This window comes from Podarcis erhardii, assembly GCF_964252035.2.
Source record: "Podarcis erhardii genome assembly, chromosome: 16".
Lineage (NCBI taxonomy): Eukaryota > Metazoa > Chordata > Lepidosauria > Squamata > Lacertidae > Podarcis > Podarcis erhardii.
Genome location: NC_138514.1, coordinates 6,504,329 through 6,529,701, shown reverse-complemented (window position 1 = coordinate 6,529,701; position 25,373 = coordinate 6,504,329). Strand labels below are relative to the sequence as shown.

The window sequence follows — 25,373 nt, the reverse complement described above, 5'->3', positions numbered from 1 at the left end:
AAAAGATTCAAAAAAGTGCTGTTAGAGGAGATTCACAGGGACCAAACAGGCTTTCTACTAGGCAGGCATTTGTCAGACAATGTGAGGAATATTATAGATATTCTAGAACTTTTGGAAACTGACATAAATAGAAAAGCTGTTTTGATTTTTGTGGATGCAGAGAAAGCCTTTGACAATATTTGTTGGAGTTTTATGAAGAGGAATCTCCAAGGAATGGGGGTAGGCAAGAACTTTGAAAATGGTATAAGTGCAATTTATTCTGAGCAAAAGGCCAAACTTATTGTAAATGGTATGGTTATGGATGAAATTCCAATAGAGAAAGGGACACGACAGGGATGCCCAATTTCCCCTCTATTGTTTATATCGGTACTGGAGGTTTTCCTTAACATGATTAGAAGAGACCAGCTGGTTAAAGGTATACAGGTCGGAACTAAACATTATAAGCTAAGAGCATTTGCAGATGACCTAGTTTTGACACTACAACAGCCAGAAACTAGCACAAAAAGAGTTTTGGAACTTATTGAAATATTTGGTCAGGTAGCAGGTTTTAAATTGAATAAACACAAGACAAAGGTGTTGGAAAAAAATCTCACGGTGGGGGAAAAAGATAGTTTTCAAAGAGAAACGGGTTTGGAAATTACTAAAAAGGTAAAATATCTGGGGGTGAACTTAACATCTAAGAATGTGAATCTATTTAAAGATAATTATGAGAAATGCTGGGCTGAAGTGAAGAAAGATTTCGATATATGGTCAAGATTGAGACTTTCCTTGTTAGGCCGAATTGCTGTAATTAAGATGAATGTATTGCCGAGATTGTTGTTTTTGTTCCAGACATTGCAAATTTTAGATAAGATGGACTGTTTCAAGAAGTGGCAGAAAGATATATCTAAATTTGTCTGGCAGGGCAAAAAACCCAGAATTAAATTCAAGATTTTGACTGATGCAAAGGATAGAGGGGGCTTTGCCCTGCCGGACTTAAAACTTTACTATGAAGCAGCAGCTTTTTGCTGGCTGAAACCATGGCTACTTCTTGAGAATACAGATATTCTGGACTTGGAAGGTTATGATAATAGTTTTGGTTGGCATGCATATTTATGGTATGACAAGGTAAAGGTACACAGAAATTTTAAAAATCATATTATTAGGAAAGCATTGTATAATGTATGGAATCGATATAAAGATTTGTTTGAAAGTAAAACCCCCAGGTGGCTGTCACCAATGGAAGCTAAGGCGGTAAAAAGATTGAACATGGATACAGACTGGCCAAAATATTGTGAAATTATAGAATATGATGGTGAAAAGTTGAAACTACAGAGTTTTGAGAAATTGAAACCTAAAGTCCGAGATTGGTTACATTATTACCAGATTAATGAAACTTTTAAGCAGGACAGAAAACTAGGATTTCAGAAGGAGAGGTCAAAGTTAGAAACAGAATTGCTAGAACCCAATACTAAGAATTTGTCTAGAATGTATAATCTGCTGCTAAAATGGAACACACAAGATGAAACGGTTAAATCAGCCATGATTAAGTGGGCACAAGATATTGGTCATGATATTATGTTTGCTGACTGGGAGCAGTTATGGACCACAGGTATTAAATTTACGGCATGTAGTGCCCTGAAAGAGAACATAATGAAAATGATCTATAGGTGGTACATGACCCCAGTCAAGCTTGCAAAGATATATCATTTGCCCAATAACAATTGCTGGAAGTGTAATGAATGTGAAGGAACTTTTTATCACCTTTGGTGGACCTGCCCAAAGATTAAGGCCTACTGGGAAATGATCTATAATGAAATTAAGAAAATCCTTAAGTGGACATTTGTAAAGAAACCGGAGGCTTTTCTCTTGGGCATGGTCGGCCAATTGGTACCAAAGAAAGATAGGACCTTTTTTATGTACGCAACAACAGCAGCAAGAATCCTTTTGGCGAAGTATTGGAAGACTAAAGAATTACCTACTCTGGAAGAATGGCAGACCAAGGTGACTGAATTTATGGGACTGGCAGAGATGACCGGCAGAATCCGTGACCAGAAGAAAGAGACAGTGGAGGAGGACTGGAAAAAATTTAAAATCTATCTTAAAAATTGTTGTAAAATTTCGGAATGTTAAGATGTCAGGGGATTGGACACTAAGAATTACAGCTATAAATCGAAATTTATAAAGCAGAAACTCTTTTTAAAGAGAATTAAATATAAAAATGGGATGAAGAATTGCTAAAAATTTTGAAATTTGGATGCAGTGAAGGGGAGGTTTGGGGAAGTCGCATTATGTTTGTTTTGTTTTTTCTTTATGTTGTAAAATCAATAAAAATTATTATAAAAAAAAACAAAAAAGGGAGGTGTGAGGAGGTCAAGGAAACAAGCAAATGAAAGACAAGTTATGGGAAGATTAGCTGTGTTTCTTCTTCTTCTTCTTCTTCTTCTTCTTCTTCTTCTTCTTCCTTATTGTGATGTGTTGTTTTGTTCTTGTTTGATATGGTGTTTTTACTCTTTCTTTTTGTAACCTTTAAAATTTTAATAAGTATTATTTATTTTAAAAAAGACATATGTCCTCTTTTGGGGGTCCTACATGGCCATCCAGTGTGGGGTGGGATTTTACATTTTAAACCCAAAGTCCTGGAATTTGGGTTTAAAACAAGAAGTGCATGGGCAGCTCTGGCTCTGGTGTGAGCTGCTCAGGCGCAGCAGCAGCGGAGGGCCGATCGGGCAATAGCCCCCCAAAATAAAATAAAATAGTTTGTGTTATGTTCCACGTCCAGTCTCTAGCGGGCTTCTGCTGGATGTGCGTATTTTAGTTCAGAACGAAGCAAAGCAGGCAAGCCTACAGCATGCTTAAGAAAGCAATAGCTGCTGTTGCAGGGCTGTGCCCAAGAGATATTAATGAGACTCTCAGACATAATAGCTTGTAGTTATAGCTCAGTGAAGGGTGAGCTGGTGCAAAGCATGCTGTTTTGACAGGGGTGGAGACCATGTTGACAGTTATTATATAATTATGTCGTCAGCACAAAGCACTTGGTTTCTGAATCATTAAAGAGATGTCCTAAACCTGGTATTCCCGCAGGTATAGTAGATGACAGGCTGGAAAATAATTGGAATGAAGCCACCATGTGATCATTGACGTCGTGATTTCATCCTAGGGTATGAATGTATTTCCTTCAAAATATGAAACTAGTGTGGGTTCTAGACCAGAGATGGCTCCCCCATGTGTCGGAGTAGGACTCCCACCATCCCTGACCATTCACCACGGTGGCAGATGGGAGTAAACATACCAACAACATTCGGAAGGTCCCCCACCCCAATCTAGACTCTGTGAATTAAGGATGCTACGTAGCAGACTGGCAGTATTGTAATAGACACAGGTTTGAGCCACAGATGCCTCTATTGGCCCCCAATTTGGGCATTCTATTGGCCCCCAATTTGGGCATTGGGATCATAGCTGAGATCTCATTTGAAGCATTTAACATACCATGCTTCCCCTGCCTTTCCATCTCAGTGCTGCTGCATCAGGTGGTTCAGTCTTTTCCTGATCTATTAAGTTTGAATCACAGTCTTGATCCCAATTGGTTCCGGCACATTCCTGCTTCACAGCACAGGGAAGTGAGTGGTTGCACAAGACATGCAAGCTCCACGCGCCCGACGTACGCAGACTCCCTGAATGGCTTGGCAATGGAAGTATCTGCCAAGCCATTCAGGGAAAGGTAAACATTAAGCTGCTGTCAGATAGATGTTGAATGTAGTGGACCATTTTTGAATCATGCTGCACCTTGAGCGCACCTAGCCCCAATGAGGACAAGCAATTGGAAGTTTAGGTCTTTATTGGTGAAACATTTGATCCCATCAGGTCCGAAGGTACAAGGGATCTATGCTAGGATTGACATATGTCCTCTTTTGGGGGTCCTACATGGCCATCCAGGGCAGGGTGGGATTTTACATTTTAAACCAAAAGTCCTGGATTTGGGGTTTAAAAAAAGAAGTGCATGGGCAGCTCTGGCTCTGGTGTGAGGAATGCCTGCTTCTTAAAACCCGTAACGCTTCATGTACAAACAGCTCTCACAATAGAAGTTCCAGTTGCAAATGAAGCCCTTTTTCTTTCACACTTTGGAATTACCATGATGAAATCCAGTCCTTGCACAGCAGAGAATCGTTTCTATCAGTATGGACCTAGGAACCATTCTGATATAGTGTGCAATAATGTGAATTATACATACAGCATTCTTCACTTAAAGGTTGTGAAGATACGCAAAGAAACACAAGTGTTCTCACAAGTTTAAATAACTTTATTTTTAACATTACACAAGGATGAAGGTCTTCGTAAAAAAAATAATAAATACCCAATGGGATTAAGTAACAAGAGTAACAAGGTAGAATATATACATTCAGATCCTTCAACATTAAGCACTGAGCAAATGTTTGCACGAGGGGAAACATCCCTCACAATGTACCACACTTTTCACAAAATTCAGCATTACCAGCTGCAGCCCTGTGGTCCCTGGAAATTTTAGGTCAGGTTATAAACTAGAAGATTGTCACAATCTGCTGGAAGCTGGTCCTGTACTATCTCTATTAAAACGCTCAACACTATTTGTTACTAGATCCATTCCTACTGAATATGAATTAAACACAAATGTCCACTGTACTTTGGGACCATATAACCATCAGGAATAAACATTTTCTAGTACATAGTAAAACTATATTTCAATAAAATACTTGTTCCCAAAAGCATGTGCCTGTGTGCCTATGGCTCCAGCAGGAGCAAAGAGACATGAAGCCTCTTAAAATAAAGTTTTTAAAAAGCAATTTGGTTCATTTAAATGAGATATACAAGCTTAAAAAGGATGCCCAAGTATATAAATGCTGGTTTTACACGCAAGAAGTTTGCCTTTACAGACTTTATGCTCCAGCTATTATGGAGCCACAGATATGTGAAAACACCACAGGCCCTGAAGATTTTAGATATGGTAGACAACATTTCCTCCCCTTTCAATCAAGTCTCCAGTTGTTTTAGTCTGCAGCAGAAATCATATTGCAGTAATTCTGACTATTCACATCTTCCAGCAATTTATGCAGCAGCATAAACAGAATCTTTTGTAACTGAGGAAAGTGTCGTCTGACTTCAGAAACTGTTCATACAGATAGAGAAACTGGAACCAAAACAGACACAGCGAAGCATGCACACATACAGCTTTGTGCTAAGCCTCTCTTATAGGGTTGAGAAACATGTGGTCATCCAGATACCTTTGGGCTCCCAATGGCCATCCGTGAGGAGGATGGGAGTCGAGTCCAAGCACACTGGGAGGGCCAGATTCCCTATGCCTGCCCTACTTATTCCTCCTAGTTGGTTTGAGCTACCAACTTATTCACATGAGCTTGAGCTCGAAGAATGTTAGGGGCTTCTTCCATAACTCTGACAAGCAAGTTATCAATGTAGTCTTCCAACTCCCGCACCTGCTGATCTCGCTTTGCAATCACATCTTTCTGCTTCAAGACCAGCTGGATTAGCTCGCTGTGTGTCAGCTGGCCATAAGCGTAGGCGGGATCTGAAGGATCATATTTCTTTAGGAAGGAAGAATGAACAGGTTAAAGTCATTTTGATATCGAGCACTGTTGTAAGGGTGGCGTCAAAGGATCAGAAGGAAGGTATAGAAACCTTTGGTTTCAGGGATTACTGGGGAATCCCAGGAATGATTTCAGAGCAAAGAGGTCATCTGTCTAAGCATCTTAAAAGCTACTGAAGATTCACAAAAAACTAGAATTTCAGGATTTGCCAGTAAGTACTTTTATGGCATGCAGACAAATGTGCATACAAGGTTTCTGTACGCCTGCCTTCAACTATTTCTTCCCAGTAATAAACATGGAAAAGTGAAGATAAGACCCTCCTCATAACATGCGAAAAATACTAAATAAATACAAAGCAGCAGCAGTAGTGGTTGTTTCAGTTAAGTGGTAATAATTCAGGTTCTGTGCTCAAACACCAAACAGATCATTTGCAATATTAGTTGGAGGCACTAAATCACTAAACCTTGCTTATCTGAAAACAAAAATCCCTTTCAGGCCAATGTCCTTCGGTGAACATAGCAAGTTTTGAGCCTGGGGAATTCATACCCACTCACAGATCTAAACTTGTGTCAGTAAAAGGCTCAGAAAATTGCCCAGATGGGTAGGATAGCAGGGGCAGGGGGAATTGTACACCTAGAAAACTTGAACACATTTCTGTCTCCAAACGACTATACTCCTTTGCAGTGTGTCTAATCCTGCCAATAAATTTACAAGCTTCCTAACTCAGGGCACAGACCACCCAATTAGGTTTTAAAATATAGTATATCTTAAATTACCTTTATATCGGCTTCATTTTGGTTATCAAAAGGGTTCAAGGATACCTTTGTGATTCGGAGGTCCGCAGTGCTGCTCTCATCTGAGCTATGACCTCTTCTGTGACCCTCATTTGTGGAGGGTTCTGAAAAGAAAGAAATCAGCATCAGAATAGTGAGAGCACAAGTCCCAATACAGTACTACTGAAAATCCTTCTTGGTGTTACTGGAGGAGATTTGGTTTAGTTGCTTGTTATCTGCACTACCTGTTCTCTTATGAGATTTGGTGGAAGGTGGATAAAGCAGGTTATCTTCATTTGTGGAGGGTTCGGAAAAGAAAGAAATCAGCATCAGAATAGTGAGAGCCCAAGTCCCAATACTACTGAAAATACTAATACCTAATCCAGCCCTAGATCAACTGATGGCTCTTAACAACAGCAGTCCACTGAGGTTGGGGACCACTGAGACCCACCTGCACCCTACTCATTTACAACTATTAAGCACAATCATGAAGACACTTCTGTTTCTTCACAGCTTCCAAGCACTGCCTTTAAATAATACAAGAAGTCCAGCTTTAACCATTATAAAGAAAAAGTTGTAAAAAATGGCACATTTTACTACTTAGCACACTTTGTAAATTACACAACTGTTAAAACATTTGAGAATAAGGTCTTGACCTTTGATTTTTTTCTTTTCTTTCTCATTTGACTCTTCCTCACTGTCAGCCGGGGAGTGACTAATGCTCGGAACAATAGCTGAAGCTGTGTCTGGCAATCCATTGCCTCGTTTCCCCTTTAGCTTGTCTTTCAGCTTGCCAAATGGTGTCCGTGACTTATCTTTCATGGACAGATCAAACATGCTGGCTGTCATGTTGCTCCTCATGAATTGGATATCCACCTCAATCTCATCTCTCTCTTTTTCCTTCTTTCCTGGTTTGGAGTGAAGCTTGTACCATCTGTACAAATAAAGAACAGCAAAGGTTCAGCATCAGGGGCTTAAATATTTCCTACCCACCCTCTCCCCACAAGGTCTCAGGGTGTGTTACGTATAAAATAGTTAATTTTCAGTTCAAGCTAAACAGAGTCAGGTTCTCTGTGTAAGCAAAATGCCAGGTAGGTGTGTAGACTGATATTAGTGGCATTTAGCCAGCAATTTCAATTTCATCTTTTCTGTCACAGGACCTCAAAGCCAGATAAAATGTGTCATGTGTCACATATTTACAGACTTTGTCTAGAGCTTCATGGTTCTCTGTTAAATCCTTGGAAGTGTGGTTCAATAAAGGGGATTACAATCATGTAATAATTATAAGCACCCTCACAAAACAAGTGTTTCTCCAGAATTGCTTTCTGGGGCCTCCCCCAGAGGATCAATGAGAACCATGCCAAGAAAGGGTTAATTTTGTTCTGTAAATTTATCCATTGTTTAGGGCAATGGGTTCCCCCAAATATTCATATAATTTTGCAGCAAGACACAGGAAAGGCTCTGCTACTAAGCCGAGTCCCATGATCGCTTAACAGCTCCACCTAACCTGTGCTGTTATGCTCTGGTATCATGCAACATCAGCAAGCCTTACTAGTTCATGAGTTATGGTATAAGAGCTCCACAGCATGACCTTGTCCATTTCAGGTTATGCCATGAAGGCATCTGCATAAAAGGTATCAACAGTCAGAGGACCTCTGTAGAAGAGACTGTTTCTGCACTAAAGCCCAAGAAGCCTGCCATCTTAGTGTGTCCAACCTTCTTACTCCCTGAAAGGCACCACATGAACCAAGACAAATTCTGCCGAACAGTCTTGAACGGAGCTGGATACAGGAGAGGATACAGAGCTAGAAAGAGAGAAAAGGAGAAAGTCATTACCAGGAAAGCATGCTATTTCTCCCAAAATATGGAATTTTCCGACAATATTTTCAGGAAATTGCATGCCTTAAAAGCATACATATCAAAACAGGAAAGGAAACAAAAGAGAAGAACTAGAGGAGGGAAAGCACTAGAACACAAGTGAGCGATGTTCTATATTCACATTTTAAAAGCTCATCATTTGGCCCAATTTCCTAAAACAGCGGATAGCATGGTGAAACTATTTCTAGGCAAACTACAGGAAGTTATTGCATGGCTAAAAGATTACCCTTCAAAAACAAAACAAAAAGCACATACAGTACTACCACATCAGGGAAAAGGCCTGTCAGAAATAATCTCATTGACATCTAATTCTTTCAGTACAGGGAAGTGTTTCTGTTTTATACATAAGCATCCAGTCTTGAGATCTGGCAACAGTTTCATCCACATTTCAGATCTCCCTGCCTTCAGACGAAAAAATATTAACTGGTCTGAATTGCATCTTTGCATTGTCTGTCCACATGTTAAGGGTGCGGTGTTGATTAGTGAGCTACCTCTTAATTGATAGATTCCGACATAAACCTTGAAGCCCCAATTTTCATCTGTAAAACTAATAAAGTGCTTCAACTCTGACTTGTGCTGTTTAGTCTAACAATACAGTGGTGCCCCGCAAGACGAACGCCTCGCAAGACGGAAAACCCGCTAGACGAAAGGGTTTTCCGTTTTAGAGGCGCTTCGCAAAACGAATTTCCCTATGGGCTTGCTTCGCAAGACGAAAATGTCTTGCGAGTTCCTGCGGGTTTTTTCCCCCTTTCCCCTCCTTTTTCTAAGCAGCTAAGCCGCTTATCAGCTGATCCGCTAAGCTGATAAGCCGCTAAAAGCCGCTAAAAGCCGCTAAACCGCTAATAGCGCTAATCCGCTAAGCTGTCAATGGGCTTGCTTCGCAAGACGAAAAAACCGCTATACGAAGAGACTCATGGAACGGATTAATTTCGTCTTGCGAGGCACCACTGTAAAGTGTTATGAACAAGACATTTGTTTCTAACATACTTTGAATACTTATCATGGCTGTATAAAGCAGTCAAGACTGCCAAAGTAAACTTGGTAAGCCTGCTGGACAAACACATTTTAATGGCAGGGTTTGTTCTACAATAGCTATGGAAGCAGGCATCGGTGAAAAATTACTATAGCACATTACTTATTTTATCAGTATTTATATTTGAATCTATTGCTCTTCAGATGTGAAACTCAAATATCATTGCTGGCCAATAGAGCTACGTCCCCAACAGCTCACCTGACAGTACTAGATAAATTGCTTGAACAGCACAATGTGGCTTAAAAGCTACCTAGGAACCTGGATTGAATATTGCTTTTGCAATGAACTTACAAAGTGGTTATATTGCACAAATCAGGATAGGAATAATACTAATCTGCATTACAGGCTTGTTTGTAAAGCCTTTCCTTCTCCAAGATAACCATGCCCAGCTTTTTCAACTGTTCCTCATAGGACGTGGTTTCCAGACTCCTCACCATCTTTGGAATATGCTGTAGTTCAGGGGTGCAGAACCTCCAGCTCACAGACCAAACGTGACCCACCAGTCCCAGTTGCCCATGAGGCCATTCTGGAGAAGCCACGCTCACCTGCCCAATAAGGGTTGCCATTAAAGTCGGCTCCCATTCAACCATCGCTCCTACTGTCCAAGCTGCAGCTCATTGAAGGCTTGCAAAGGGCTTTGAAAGCAATTCTGTGAAGCTCCTTTGGATCTCTGACATAAGAGAAGGAAAGAAGCAATGCAGGGAGGCTTACAAGGCATAACACTGCCAAAGCCCCTTGCACTCTGGAACCCCAACCTGGAACCCTACACAATTTATGTTGGGAGGTAGTCAAGACAACCCATTTGCCAACATTTTGATGTCACAATGGCAGAATGTGATTTACATGCTGGTTGCCCCACCCACATGTCAAAGTTTTTGGCCCCCCACAGCAAGAAAGATTCCTGCTCTAGTTTGTCTATCTCCTCCTTAAAATGCAGCAACTGGAACTGGACAAAGTAATGAACCCGACTAATCCTACACTGACCACAACACTCTGGCGCATCTCCTCTCTCCCTTTGAAGTTAAAGCATACCCTTATCCGCATTCCTTCAGAAGTCCTGCTATGACTCCCTAAATAAAGAAGGAGCGAACATCAGATGCAACGGGTCATATTTAGGAGGCCTCTCTGGGCAGCGCCTGGCACCAGCCCCCTCCCTCCCTCCGCGCATGCGACCTGCACCCCGGCAGGTAGACTGCCCCTGGCAGCAGGAGCTCCACCAAGGCCCCTCGCTCACTCGTCCGCTCGCTCTCTCCTCACCGTGTGCATGTAGGGACAAAAATTAACTAAGCAGCTCCATTAATCAAAGCGACTGACTCACCACGTATCTTGTGACACGGGTATGATGTTCAGGAACCACCATACCATGTTCTATAAAGAGATTCTTGCAAAGCACAACTTTTTCTTCTGGATCTAGGTTTAAAGCATGCATGTCGGAAACAACTTCCAATTAGATTTTCACACTTCTCTTCCACTGTCCCATGTCTAACTATGAGGACCATAAGTAGACCAGGCAAACACTCATTCAAGTCAAATGCCAACTCAAAGAGGTATTTGTTGCTCAGGCTGGCTGACTGCCTCCACCCAACCCTTCAAGAGTGGATACTACTTCTCACCCAGAGATACGCCAATCTTTACACCAAAAGTTGTCATAAACAGCATGCAAACCACTGCAATGTGGCCACTTCCTATACCTCTTCTCAGAGTTGAAGGAAAATAATCACACAACCTCGCCAACTAGTTCCTAGTGGTCCCTACCAGTAACCAAAGTTATCCAGGCCACCCAAACCTGTCTTTAATTATTACCACAGTAGGGGGGAAGGAGCCATGCTTGAAGGATGCGGGAGATTCTTAGTGGGACAGGAGAGTGGGGGGCGTGGGAATCATATCTGGGAACCAATGAATCCCTTTGCTTCAGACAGTACATAAGTAGACAAGTCTAAAAAGCCCAGGACACAAATTTTCACAATCCTCTAGTGGTTATGATGGCTCATTTGCCAGAAGTAATGTATTTAGCATTAACTTTGGAAGTGTAAACTCTATTCTTACCAAACTAAGCCTCCTAGAGCAAAATATGTATCTGAAGGCTATTGCTTGCAAGCCTGTCTGAATCACTTGCAGCTTCGAGGTCACAGGCACGCTTGAGCCTTGCTAAACATCTCCTTTTCTTCTGGCGTCCGGATATACTGCTCTATCTCACTGTCTAAAATGGGCTCGTCCCCAGTGATAGCAGAATCTTCAAGGCTTAGCTCAGGAGTTCGTAGCCTCTTTGCGGGGTTCAAGACGCAGGGTGGGAGCAAAGGTTTCCGCTTGCTGAACTTCTGCTTCTCTCCTGAGAGGGAGGCCTCTTCTACTGTTGCAGCGCTCTCCTCTATTAGCTGCAGTGGCGCAGCTGCTGAGTTTTCTAGGTCACGGTCTTCCGTAGTATCCACGATGCGGAAGGCAGCCTGTAGAAGCACACGGCGGTGCCGCCGAAGGTCACCAATGTGCTTTGCCACGCTCCGACGGTCCACTTTCAGCACTCGCAACCAGCCCAGCTGAGAAGCCATTTGCAGGAGGATGTTATGCAGCTCCTTCAGTCTCTGGTGGGCTGGCCGGGGAGCCTCCATACCAGCAAGCTTACAGAACTGAGAAAGGGTGCAAGTGAGGCGATCGACAGGCCGGAGAGACTGCCAAGCCAGGAAGGCTGCTGCGGTCACTATGGGGGTGGGGTGCCGGCCGGTCACCAGCCACGTGTCGCTGGCAAGTTCCGCCATCTGAATAGTCCTTGCCACCAGCTGCTCCTTTTCTTCCACAAACTTAGTCGGGACGCTGGGTGAATTCTGGAAAATCTTGAAGCTGGAAAGATGAAAATCAAACAAGCCATTAGATAGACTGCCTTGGGTTGGGAGATGTGGCAGGATGGAGAAGACAAAGAGATGAAAGAGGGACATGAGCAAAATAAAGCATCCTGTGAAAGGGCAAAGGGCAGAAGACCCTGCATTTTCCAAGGATACCAAAAAGGCAAGCTGAGCAGCTTGAATCAAAAAGGCAAGCATCTTCCATTAACCAGCACTATGTGGACAGCGCTGAATTTACACTATTCCTAACTTGTGCTCAACAAAATTCTGTTTGTTGGCTTCTTGCCCTTAATAATAATAGGAAGGATTTCCAAGCAATTATGGGATTGGTAGCAGGAGCAGAATTCACAATTCTGAGAATTATTTGTTTAAAAAAGGAAGTTTGCTGCCCCTGTGGCTAAAGAGAAAAGCCTGGAACTGCCTGAAGTGCCTCAGATGAAATCTCAGAAATCAGGGAGTTGGAGTATACATGCACATATGAAAATACCCATTTCTTCCATGATGGAAGCACACAGCACACACAGGGTTCCCACATCCAAGCACTGACCACATCCATCCCTGCTGAACTTTAAGAAGCTTGCTGTTTCATCGGCCTTCCAAAGAATATACCACACAGTCCGTATGATACTTGTAAATTCTGTCTCTGAACGATGGAAACTGCACACCAACTTTGAGAAGTATTGTCAAGGAAAGGGCACATACCTGTTGAGGTGGGTTTTCACCATATCCATCAAGCTGAGAGCAGGCACATCCAGTGCCAGTTCCTTCAGGAAGCATAGATAGGTCTTTGCAAACAACTCCTTGTCTCCATAGAGCAGCAGGCAGACTGTGCCCATGGTCAGGGGCCAGTTGTGCTGGCGGCAGGTCACAAAGACGCAACAGCCCACAAGCATCTCCTTCTTCTCCAAGCTGACTAAACTGAAGCAGGGACGTTTGATTGCCTGCTGGTAATAGGACACGGCTGTATCTTCAAACAGAGAAGGAAGGCGCAGAACTTTGCAGAGATCCCGAACACGTTTGACTCCTGTGGGGGAAAATACCACAGCAGTACTTAAGAAATGTTTCCACATACACATTTATCAGTGACAAATCTAACCGCAGGGTAGGTCTTTGCCTGTATGAAGCTGCCCATATACTAAGATAATCTGTGGAGGCTCTGTTTCACATGCTCCCACTTTCAGAGGTTAGATGGGTGGCAATCATGGATAACATATTTTCAATTGTGGTAGTGTAACTGGAGTGTCCAAACCAAGCCTACTTTGGCTTTTTCATATATATATTACGGAGAACTTTTTAAAATGAAAGTCTTTGGGGGCTCTAATTGAGAATGGCTTCTAGTATTGCTGTTTCAACTTCATAGTTGATTTTAATTTGGCTTTTAGTTATGTATCGATTTTTATTTTTTGCAGCTGTACACACAATTATAATGGCCATTTAATGGTAATGGAAACAGACTGGTCCATGGTTAACCAGTCTGTCAATGATTCAGCTGAGATTTGATCAGGCAATCAAACTGAACTCTGGACTCTATGCACCTCTAAAACTCTAAAATAGGTTGTTTTGATGTTGGTCCCACAGCAAATAGGTAAGACTGTTTTAAAAATGCAACTTTCTCTTTGCTTTTAGAAAGTGGAACAATGCAGCTCTTGTGGATGACAGGCACATTAATTTCCACAAAGCATCAAAAGAGTAGTGCAGAATACGTACCTCGCTGTACACAACGGCTCGTTTGCTCATTCTGACCAGTACTCCGTGAATATGTGACTTCTATGAGATAAAAACACAGATATCAGCCAAACTTTGGTCCCAGCTCTCAAACATGCACCCATTTTTAAACTGTTGAATGGTGTAGGGCCTGTCTATATTTGAGAACTGCTTGCAAGTCGTATCTCAAATCCTATGTCTTTGTAAGATACAAAGAGTTTTCAGCTATTTTGCTATTCTTAGCCTCACCTTGTAAATGTTCTTCATCAGCATATGTGGTTGTGAGAAGCCCTTCAGTCAGAATGAAGCCACAGTCTGCGCACACCAGCTGGTTCTGAGCATAATGAGAGTCCTCTACAATTTCCAAGGAGCCACAGTCTGGACGCTTCTTTTGGCTCGACATCTTAGCAGCCTGAAAGCATAAATCAGGTCCACAGTTGGTCACTGATATTTTGGTATTATTTAATTAGAGGAAGAAGAAGCAGAAGAGGAGAAGGAGGAGGAGTTTGGATTTGATATCCCGCCTTTCACTCCCTTTAAGGAGTCTCAAAGCGGCTAACATTCTCCTTTCCCTTCCTCCCCCACAACAAACACTCTGTGAGGTGAGTGGGGCTGAGAGACTTCAAAGAAGTGTGACTGGCCCAAGGTCACCCAGCAGCTGCATGTGGAGGAGCGGAGATGCGAACCCGGTTCCCCAGATTACGAGACTACCGCTCTTAACCACTACACCACACTGGCTCTCCATGTATTACATTTACCGTATATCCCACCTGTCCTTTGAAGAGCTCAAGGTGGTATAATGGTTCTCTCGCCACCCAATTTTTATTCTCACAACAACTCTGTGAAATTAGTTGGTTGTATTACTACTACTGGGACGCGGATGGCGCTGTGGGTTAAACCACATAGCCTAGGACTTGCTGATCAGAAGGTCGGCTGTTCGAATCCCCATGACGGGGTGAGCTCCCGTTGCTGGGTCCCTGCTCCTGCCCACCTAGCAGTTCGAAAGCATGTCAAAGTGCAAGTAGATAAATAGGTACCGCTCCGGCAGCAAGGCGTTTCTGTGAACTGCTCTGGTTCGCCAGAAGTGGCTCAGTCATGCTGGCCACATGACCCGGAAGCTGTGCGCCGGCTCCCTCGGCCAATAAAGCAAGATGAGCACCGCAACCCCAGAGTCGGTCACAACTAGACCTAATTGTCAGGGGTCCCTTTACCTTTATTACTACTACTACTATTAATAGAGTTTATATACCATCCTATACCCAGGGCTTTCAGGACGGTTCAAAGAATAGCATCAACCTAACCAGTTGGAATTACGCACAGAATTGTTGATTTTTTTATCATTTACTAAGTATTAAAGTATATCAAATTCTATTCGAAAACCACAGTCACTGCCGGGATGTTAGAAGACATAATAGGGCAAAAAGTATGGAGAAGACAGAAAAATGACGTCTTTTTATTTCCCTCAAAATCAAGGTGTCTCCTAGCTTGAAGGCCTACCATACTCTCACATTTGAAAAGTATCATCAGAAAATCAGTCTGAGGATTCTACAATACAGCATTACATTTCTGAAAAGAGCTACAAAGACTACCAGAGATTTGTGGGGGCTCTGTCTTCAGTTCTGATATGCAGAATGCAGCTTTGATTAGGAAACGCTCTCAAAGCACTCAGCTCAAATTACATTGTCATTGGAAACTACTGTATTTTAAGACTGTTGGTGGGGGTGGGGTGTCACAGTTTGTCCAAAACTGGAGGGAGCCAGGATGTGGGGCTTGCAGTTTTTCTCTCGCATTTGAAGCATCACCAGCATTTCCATTAGTTTGGTGCTAAGAAAACACCTAACACCACAAACACTTTTCTGGTGGCCTGGCAAGACTTGCCCTACAGCCATTCGCTAAACAAGTGCTTCGTAATTTTAAAAAAGGGCACGGAGACAAAGTTGTTGTGGAAAGCTCCTCCTTTGTTTCTCCAGAGGCTCCTAAAGGCAAGTGAATAACGCCAGGGCAACCTGGAGTGCGGGAAAGGGGAAGAGATGTGAACTGCTGGCTGGTTAGGGGACACAGAAAAAAGAGGGGGAAACTGACTTGTGTGATTTCGATAATGGTAATGTAAAAATTGGGGTTTGGCTTTTGCTTCCCAACACCCCCATGGGACTCTGAGACCCCTAAATTCATGATCGGCCAGAGAAGAATGGATGGAGGCAGAATCCAGTGGAAAGCAAGGCAGATATTTATTTTTCTGTTGCAACAGAGTCCCCTCCTTCCAAGGAGGGAGAGACCATCAACAAAAGTGTGCAGCAACCTTGACATTGCCCAACCCCCTTAGCCAAAGAGCACCCCAAAATCGTCATACATAGATCATAGGAGGAAAACCCTGCCTACCAGGATACCTGATAATGGTCGCCGATTGCATTACCTGGGCAGCCTGGTCATTCTTTCGTGATGGTTACTACTTTAGTTCCTGAAGCCAGGTCACAGGCTCACCCTATTCAGACACCAATAGACCCTTAAGGCAGGATTTGCAAGCGAAAAGGCAATGGGGAGGCTTTCCCTATTTGCCTCCCTCACTGCAGAGGAGTATTTGAGGTCACGGAGAGTCAAAAGGGCCTCAGGATTGCTCTCCCGCACTATTTCAGACACATGGTTTAAATATATACATATGTGTGCATTGATCCATATTTAGTCTATATTGGAGACCTTAGAATTCTTCTAACAATGGAGAGGCGGAGGATTGATGGCGGTGCTCACAGAATCAGCGGCAGGTGAAGGGGGTTTCTGCCCACGCCGCTCGCGGGTTGCATGCCCTCCCCAAAAATCCCCCCCACCCCCCCAAAACCCCGGCCTGGCTCCTAGACAGCCTCCCAGGAGCCTCTTTCCCCCTTTCCGCGGACTGACTGACCTTCTCGCCGCCGCCTTCGCAACACCGGAAAAAGCCGGGGGAGCTTTTTCAAGAGGGCACACGCTCCTTCCGGGCAATCCCCATGGCAACGGGGCAATCGGGCCCAGACGCGCTCCAACGCTAAGCGGCCTCCGGAAAGAAACAAGGGAGCGCAGGACAAAGGTTCCGCCGGAGCCGCTCAGCTCGAGGGCGTCAGAGATGCGGCGAGCCAGCCTTTTCGCCAAGGCTGGAGCATTTGGGTCTGGACTGAGGGGTTGTCAGATCAACGGGAAGGAGCTGAAGCTCCAGCCTTTTAAGCTCCTTTTCTCGGAGTTTATTCGTGGAATTGAATAAAAAATATATATTAAAAAACAACACCAGGAAAGCTGAAGACTTCCTTTTCCATCTTTGTAGTAAATCGTCTATTAGCAGCCTCCCTTTGCCTCATTTTCACTCCATCTTTCCTGATCTTTCCTTTGCATTTTTCATTTAAAATAAATTCCCCTTGGAATACTTGTAGATTTTTGAGTGGGTGAGACACCAGCTCCTTATGTAATAGGGGGAAATGTTAATATCAACACTTAGGACTGGAGACATACTCTGCAAATCTAGCCATGTTGACTCAGGTTGTAGCCTTAAACTGGATTCAACCAAAATCTACCTTTCTGTGACTTAAATCTAGTCCTGCCCTCTTGGGAAGCAGAGAGCAAGTTTCTGCCCTGTTCTTTTAGGGTGTTTCAAGAGTGCTATGTCAAAATACTGTCATGTTCTGGATAGAACAATCAGACCGATCATTTAGCACTTTGATAATAGTTTCTTTGCTGTGCGGTTCCGCATGCTGTGGTTGTGAAACTGGCACCACATTTCCCAGACCTGATAAAATAATCCTAGCAGCAAAATGCTTCCACTTTGGGGGAACTGATGTTTATTAACAGTCAAACTGAGGCATCTAATCATAAGCCTGCATTTTTATCAAAGCTTCTATATGTTTAATCAGGGCTTGCATTTTAAAATAAGCTTAAAGATTTTCAAATGTTTCATGCCAGGCAGAAGACCAGCTGCTTAGAAAGAACCTTGGCAATGTTTTCCTCCTGAACAAGGGGCCCCCTGATTTATAGCAGAAAACAATTCTCAAAGTCGTAAAAAAAAAAAAAAAGGAAATTACAGGATGAGAGCGAGAACACTGATCCTACATGTTACAGAAGATAAAAAAAGCAGAGATAAACACAATTAGGAATGGGTAAAATAACACCATGGGCCTCCCAGTAAAATGAGCCATATCTTCTTCCTAAGGTTGAAAGGCCAAGAGCAATGGAGAAGCATTTAGCTGGCAGAAAGAAAAGAGAGCATTTTTAGGAAATCCTCTAAAGCCATTCTTTCTAAACTGAGAGAGTTAAAGGGCAATAAATGTTGGGAAGAGCTAATGGGAAAGCAGCTGGCTGGAAAGGAGGGGTGAAAGGAGGGGTGTAAACTGAAGAGGCTTCTTTTAAAGCTGTTTTTTTTACTGAGTTCCTTTTTTTTACTTTACAAAGGCCTTATTCCTTTTAAAAGGCTACCTATGATAATGTATGAAATATATTAGCTTAAATATATTGGCTTAAATGTAATTATGCAAAGGATTTAAGAAATGCTAGATTCTTATTTCATAGAGTCATATTGCAATAGGAGACCAGAGGGGCAAATGAGCCCAGCCTCCTGCCAGACAGGAGACGCCATCGAGCACTCCTGATATATAGTTGTCAGGCCTTTTTGTTTAGAAACCATCAAATGAAGGAGATCTTTCAATGTTGATGTGAACTCAAGATCCTTGACATCTGTTGAAGATAAAAATTTAAGATTAACCATCTGTTTTAGAAGGCAATAGGGGAAGGAGGGCAAGAGGTGAGCTGGTAATTAAGACTCCTTGTTGAGACATATGTAAGATATATTACTACTTATTTGTCATTTATAGATGTAACAATATATAGCTCTTTGTGTTCCATAAAAGGGCGAGGAAATGGGTGTATCTCTTGTGATTGGTTCTAGCAAACAGCCAATAGGAATTTCAACCAGGCTGATTGGACAGAGGCAGCCAGAGGAGGAGCAAGGGGGCTGGATTAAAGAAATATAAGTGCTGGCCAGAATGGCAGGAGGCCAGGCCAGAGCTTGGTAACCATATACCACTGAGCCTCTCATTTATTTGTCTGACAAATAAATTACTATTTTAATTTCTCTATTGCTGCGTTGAATATTTCATTCCAGCTAAGCGTTAACCACAAGCAGAGGTGCTACAAAACAGCTAAAACCTAAACCATTTGGTAAACCTAAAACATGGGTAAACAACAATTCTTCCAACAGCAAGTGGAACCTGAAAGTTTTACTGTGTGGTTGCAATTGCACAACTGTGCTATATGGGACCTGTGGCATCTCCAAGAGAAGTATTACAAGACCCTCTCTTCCCTTCCTAGCCTAACTTGCACAAGCCCTCAACCTTCAGCAACCCTCATAGGAAGGAATGGAGGACTATAGAAACTTACATATGCACACACCATATACAGTTATGAGCCATGCACTGCACACAAGGGAATTTAATGCTACGTTATTATGAACAAAATATGGATGAGCAAAACTCAAACCAGCAGATGGCGGCCTTACTTTACACTTGGTGCTCTCCCTAAAAGTTGCTACATCACATTTCTAGAAATTTGTCCATTGGACAAAGGTGTTAACCAGCTTAAATCTGATTTTTGTTGCAGCAGGGGACCCCAAAATTCCAAAATACATCAAATTCAAAAACGTTCTCATTTAAGCAATGCTTGAAATCTTGGAGGGCAGGGGGACAAGGGACAAGATTTTTTGAGGTTATAGGTGGAGAGGCAGTTTTGCACCAGTCCTGGCCTCTTCTGATAAACAGAAACACAATTATGCGAGCAACAGCAAAAAAGCAATGTGTTGTATCCAACATTAGACCTACTGAGAGTAGGCCCATTGAAACGAATCAATATGACATACGGTATTCCCAGCATAGCTGTCAACTTTCAGATTTGAAAATAAGGGATCAGCAGCCTCGAAAATAAGGGATCAGCAGCCAAAATAAGGGATCAGCAGCCTCACCTGTCCCAGGCACTCCTGTCTTCCACTGCTTCCCACAGTTTGGTCAAACTCATGCTGGTAGCTTCGAGAACACTGTCCAACCATCTCGTCCTCATGGTTCAATGTTACTAGTGAGCAAAGCTACCCAGTCAGGATTTGAATCTTGGTCCTAACTTTTGGTTTGTGGTTTTTTAAAAAAAAATATTTATTGAGGTTTTGCAAAGACATAAATTTACCAAATACAAAAAAACATATGAAAAGAAAAAGATAGGAAAAAAGAAAACATACAAAAATACATACAAAAGAAAAAATAAAAATACAAAATACAAAATACAAAAAACAGATAAAAAAAGAATTAAAAACAAATCCATTTTTTATAACTTAAAACTCCTTAACTTGTTTCCTTGACCTCCTCACACCTCCCCTTTTTGTATTCCCATTTACATAATCAAATCAGCAAATCCTTACCCACTTTCATTTATCTTAACTCTATATCTTAACATATTATAACTCTATATTTTCATCCATTATCAATTCATTTTTGCATATTCTTATTAACTTTGTTGCTAATGCCACTTATTTTCAATCCAACATCATTTTAGCATTCATTAATTTTACAATGTTTCTGCAGATAGTCTTTAAATTTCTTCCAATCTTCTTCCACCAACTCCAGGTCTCGGATTCTACCAGTCATTTCCGCCAATTCACCTTCATCTGCCACTCTTCCAGGGTGGGTAAATCTTGTGTCTTCCAATACTTTGCAATAAGTATTCTTGCTGCTGTTGTTGCATACATAAAGAAAGTTCTATCCTTCTTTGGCACCAATTGGCCGACTATGCCCAGGAGAAAGGCCTCTGGTTTCTTCAGAAAGCTATATTTAAATACCTTTTTCATTTCATTATAGATCATCTCCCAGAAAGCCTTAATCTTTGGGCACGTCCACCAAAGGTGAAAGAATGTACCTTCATTTTCTTTACATTTCCAACATTTATTATCGGGCAAATGATAGATTTTGGCAAGCTTGACTGGTGTCATGTACCACCTGTATATCATTTTCATAATATTCTCTCTTAAGGCATTACATGCCGTAAATTTCATACCGGTGGTCCACAACTGTTCCCAGTCAGCAAACATAATGTTATGACCAATGTCTTGTGCCCATTTAATCATAGCAGATTTAACCGTTTCATCCTGCGTATTCCATTTTAACAGCAAGTTATACATTCTTGACAGTATCTTAGTTTTGGGATCTAACAGTTCTGTTTCCAATTTTGATTTTTCCATCTGGAAGCCAATTTTTTTGTCCGAATTGTAGGCCTCTCTTATTTGATAATAATGAAGCCAGTCTCGCTCTTTATCTTTTAATTTCTCAAAACTCTGCAATTTCAATTTGTCTCCTTCTTGTTCCAATATTTCCCAATATTTCGGCCATTTGGCCTCCATATTGAGCTTTTTCCGAGCCTTCGCTTCCATTGGTGACAACCACCTTGAGGTCTTGGTCCTAACTTTTGGGGTTAAGTTTCTATTTAGCTGTCCCATTAATACTGACAAACCGTATCTCCCATTCATCTCTCAGATCCCCTTGTAAATCTAAAGTACTGACATCCTGCAGTAAAAAAATTCCCTAAGTTAATTACACATTGTGTGAAGGTAAGTGTGTGAAGCTACAGCATTCCTACTATCAGCTTCAGTGACACATTCTCTCTCTCTCTCTCTCTCTCTCTCTCTCTCTCTCTCTCTCTCTCTCACACACACACACACACACACACACACACACACAGTAGAGCACCTCCGGCCCAAAGGCAGAAAGCCCAGCCAGCAGCCAAACGAAGCCTCAAGCGGTGGTTCGCACAGCGCAGCAACCCAGCAAAGGGATACAGCAGCAAGGAAAACCACACCGTCACCTCTGGGCTGGGAAGCGCTGAAGCAAAGGTGAGTCCCCAGGCAACGCGGCTGATTTGATCGGCACAAGACATGCAAGCTCCACCTGCCAGTCGTTCTCAGACTCCTTACTGGTGAGCAAGGCAGTTGAGGAGCCTCCCTGGCCGGCAGGGAGGGAGAGGAGCTGCTTCCTTGGAAACCCGGGAAATTTACAGGATATCAACAATCCGGGACAGCAGCGGGAAACGGCGCTGGAATAAGGGAGTTTCTCGCCAAATAAGGGAAGGTTGACAGCTATGGTTCCCAGTGCTGTTTTTCTAGAAAATGAGGTGCTGGAACTCACCATGAACTCCTCCCTTGTTCTCTTATAATGCAATGGTGCTCACCTGAGAGGTGCCGGAACTGAGTTCCTGTGAGTTCTGGCTAAAAAAACTCCTCTGCATCTTCCTATAGAGAGGAGGACAGATCAGGTGAGTTGTGTAGCTGCTGTCCAAGTATTAACTGGTGCTGGGCAAATTCAAGGCCTCTGCCCTCCCTTGTGGTTCATTATCTTTAATCCATGCTTGGAACGTACAACCTTCAAATAGAGGATTGTCCTCTCTAATGCAGCACACAGGGCTACCCTAGTCTGCTTAGTTTTGATGCCACAATTATGGAATGCCCCACAGCAGGGCAAAGGTCTCTTCAGTTCAATTCCTACTGACCTCACCGGGCAATGGAAGTATCTGCCAAGCCATTCAGGGAAAGGTAAACATTCTGCTGCTGTTAGATAGATGTTGAATGTAGCAGACCATTTTGAATCATGCTGCACCTTGAGCACACCTAGCCCCAATGAGGACAAGCAATTGGAAGCTTAGGTCTTTATTGGCAAAACATTTGATCACATGCTAGGATTGAGATATGTCCTCTTTTGAGTCGGTGGAGGAAGATTGGAAGAAATTTAAAGACTATCTACAGAAACATTGTAAAATTAATGAATGTTAGAAGGATGTTGGAATGAAGTTATGTGGTTTTAGCAGAAATGTTATAAGGGTCTAGGAAAAAATAGACTGTTAATTGGTGAAAGGAGGGAAAGTAAACTTACATTATATTAAGGTAAATTACAGAACAAAAAGTGGAAAAGATGGAAAGGATTTGCTGAAATAGTTAACTGAACTAGAATACAAAAAAGGGAGGTGTGAGGAGGTCAAGGAAACAAGCAAATGAAAGACAAGTTATGGGAAGATTAGCTGTGTTTCTTCTTCTTCTTCTTCTTCTTCTTCTTCTTCTTCTTCTTCTTCTTCTTCCTTATTGTGATGTGTTGTTTTGTTCTTGTTTGATATGGTGTTTTTACTCTTTCTTTTTGTAACCTTTAAAATTTTAATAAGTATTATTTATTAAAAAAAAGACATATGTCCTCTTTTGGTGTGAGCTGCTCAGGCGCAGCAGCAGCGGAGGGCCGATCGGGCAATTGCCCCCCAAAATAAAATAAAATAGTTTGTGTTATGTTCCACGTCCAGTCTCTAGCGGGCTTCTGCTGGATGTGCGTATTTTAGTTCAGAACGAAGCAAAGCAGGCAAGCCTACAGCATGCTTAAGAAAGCAATAGCTGCTGTTGCAGGGCTGTGCCCAAGAGATATTAATGAGACTCTCAGACATAATAGCTCGTAGTTATAGCTCAGTGAAGGGTGAGCTGGTGCAAAGCATGCTGTTTTGACAGGGGTGGAGACCATGTTGACAGTTATTATATAATTATGTCGTCAGCACAAAGCACTTGGTTTCTGAATCATTAAAGAGATGTCCTAAACCTGGTATTCCCGCAGGTATAGTAGATGACAGGCTGGAAAATAATTGGAATGAAGCCACCATGTGATCATTGACGTCGTGATTTCATCCTAGGGTATGAATGTATTTCCTTCAAAATATGAAACTAGTGTGGGTTCTAGACCAGAGATGGCTCCCCCATGTGTTGGAGTAGGACTCCCACCATCCCTGACCATTCACCACGGTGGCAGATGGGAGTAAACATACCAACAACATTCGGAAGGTCCCCCACCTCAATCTAGACTCTGTGAATTAAGGATGCTACGTAGCAGACTGGCAGTATTGTAATAGACACAGGTTTGAGCCACAGATGCCTCTATTGGCCCCCAATTTGGGCATTGGGATCATAGCTGAGATCTCATTTGAAGCATTTAACATACCATGCTTCCCCTGCCTTTCCATCTCAGTGCTGCTGCATCAGGTGATTCAGTCTTTTCCTGATCTATTAAGTTTGAATCACAGTCTTGATCCCAATTGGTTCCGGCACATTCCTGCTTCACAGCACAGGGAAGTGAGTGGTTGCACAAGACATGCAAGCTCCACGCGCCCGACGTACGCAGACTCCCTGAATGGCTTGGCAATGGAAGTATCTGCCAAGCCATTCAGGGAAAGGTAAACATTATGCTGCTGTAAGATAGATGTTGAATGTAGTGGACCATTTTTGAATCATGCTGCACCTTGAGCGCACCTAGCCCCAATGAGGACAAGCAATTGGAAGTTTAGGTCTTTATTGGTGAAACATTTGATCCCATCAGGTCCTAAGGTACAAGGGATCTATGCTAGGATTGACATATGTCCTCTTTTGGGGGTCCTACATGGCCATCCAGGGCAGGGTGGGATTTTACATTTTAAACCAAAAGTCCTGGATTTGGGGTTTAAAAAAAGAAGTGCATGGGCAGCTCTGGCTCTGGTGTGAGGAATGCCTGCTTCTTAAAACCCGTAACGCTTCATGTACAAACAGCTCTCACAATAGAAGTTCCAGTTGCATATGAAGCCCTTTTTCTTTCACACTTTGGAATTACCATGATGAAATCCAGTCCTTGTACAGCAGAGAATCGTTTCTATCAGTATGGACCTAGGAACCATTCTGATATAGTGTGCAATAATGTGAATTATACATACAGCATTCTTCACTTAAAGGTTGTGAAGATACGCAAAGAAACACAAGTGTTCTCACAAGTTTAAATAACTTTATTTTTAACATTACACAAGGATGAAGGTCTTCGTAAAAAAAAAAAAAAATACCCAAAGGGATTAAGTAACAAGAGTAACAAGGTAGAATATATACATTCAGATCCTTCAACATTAAGCACTGAGCAAATGTTTGCACAAGGGGAAACATCCCTCACAATGTACCACACTTTTCACAAAATTCAGCATTTCGATGTCAGGATTGCGTAAGTCACAGATACTCATTAGAAGGCACAGATTGCAAGGTATCCTTGCTGTGTATTGCCCAAATCTCATCAAAATGTATACAACTGAGCAGACCTCTATATGAAGAATGGTCAGCTGATTTGGGCCCAGTGACAATACTCCCTCTTGCATGTGGCACACTGTGCTACCAGCTGCAGCCCTGTGGTCCCTGGAAATTTTAGGTCAGGTTATAAACTAGAAGATTGTCACAATCTGCTGGAAGCTGGTCCTGTACTATCTCTATTAAAACGCTCAACACTATTTGTTACTAGATCCATTCCTACTGAATATGAATTAAACACAAATGTCCACTGTACTTTGGGACCATATAACCATCAGGAATAAACATTTTCTAGTACATAGTAAAACTATATTTCAATAAAATACTTGTTCCCAAAAGCATGTGCCAGTGTGCCTATGGCTCCAGCAGGAGCAAAGAGACATGAAGCCTCTTAAAATAAAGTTTTTAAAAAGCAATTTGGTTCATTTAAATGAGATATACAAGCTTAAAAAGGATGCCCAAGTATCTAAATGCTGGTTTTAC

General features: G+C 42.3%; 1 protein-coding gene across 3 annotated transcripts; it reads right to left on the bottom strand.

Moving 5' to 3' along the window:
- Positions 1-6,358: 6,358 nt before the first annotated feature.
- LOC309331225 (transcription factor IIIB 50 kDa subunit-like) lies at positions 6,359-23,851 on the bottom strand. 3 transcript variants are annotated; one of them, XM_081843321.1, is made up of 9 exons: positions 23,794-23,851; positions 19,752-19,858; positions 14,033-14,195; positions 13,787-13,846; positions 12,782-13,103; positions 11,289-12,077; positions 8,048-8,136; positions 7,208-7,265; positions 6,359-6,456 (listed from the first exon to the last, which is right to left on the bottom strand). In XM_081843321.1, the coding sequence occupies exons 1-6, from the start codon at positions 23,813-23,815 to the stop codon at positions 11,369-11,371; spliced, it is 1,383 nt and encodes a 460-aa protein (XP_081699447.1). In that variant the 5' UTR covers positions 23,816-23,851; the 3' UTR covers positions 6,359-6,456; positions 7,208-7,265; positions 8,048-8,136; positions 11,289-11,368. The 3 variants fall into 3 exon arrangements, with proteins under 3 accessions (XP_081699447.1, XP_081699446.1, XP_081699448.1); XM_081843320.1 differs by lacking the exon at positions 6,359-6,456 and having other exon boundaries at positions 6,689-7,265; XM_081843322.1 differs by lacking the exons at positions 6,359-6,456; positions 19,752-19,858; positions 23,794-23,851 and adding an exon at positions 16,680-16,728 and having other exon boundaries at positions 6,691-7,265.
- Positions 23,852-25,373: the final 1,522 nt, after the last annotated feature.

Bases quoted from the DNA above. Each gene is read 5' to 3' on its own strand.
- LOC309331225 (XM_081843321.1), bottom strand. From the start codon at position 23,815: ATGGAAAGGCAGGGGAAGCATG. The intron at 13,104-13,786 runs GTACGTATTCTG...TTTCCCCCACAG, and splicing joins GAGCCGTTGTGTACAGCGAG to GAGTCAAACGTGTTCGGGAT. The intron at 12,078-12,781 runs GTATGTGCCCTT...TCATCTTTCCAG, and splicing joins GTGAAAACCCACCTCAACAG to CTTCAAGATTTTCCAGAATT.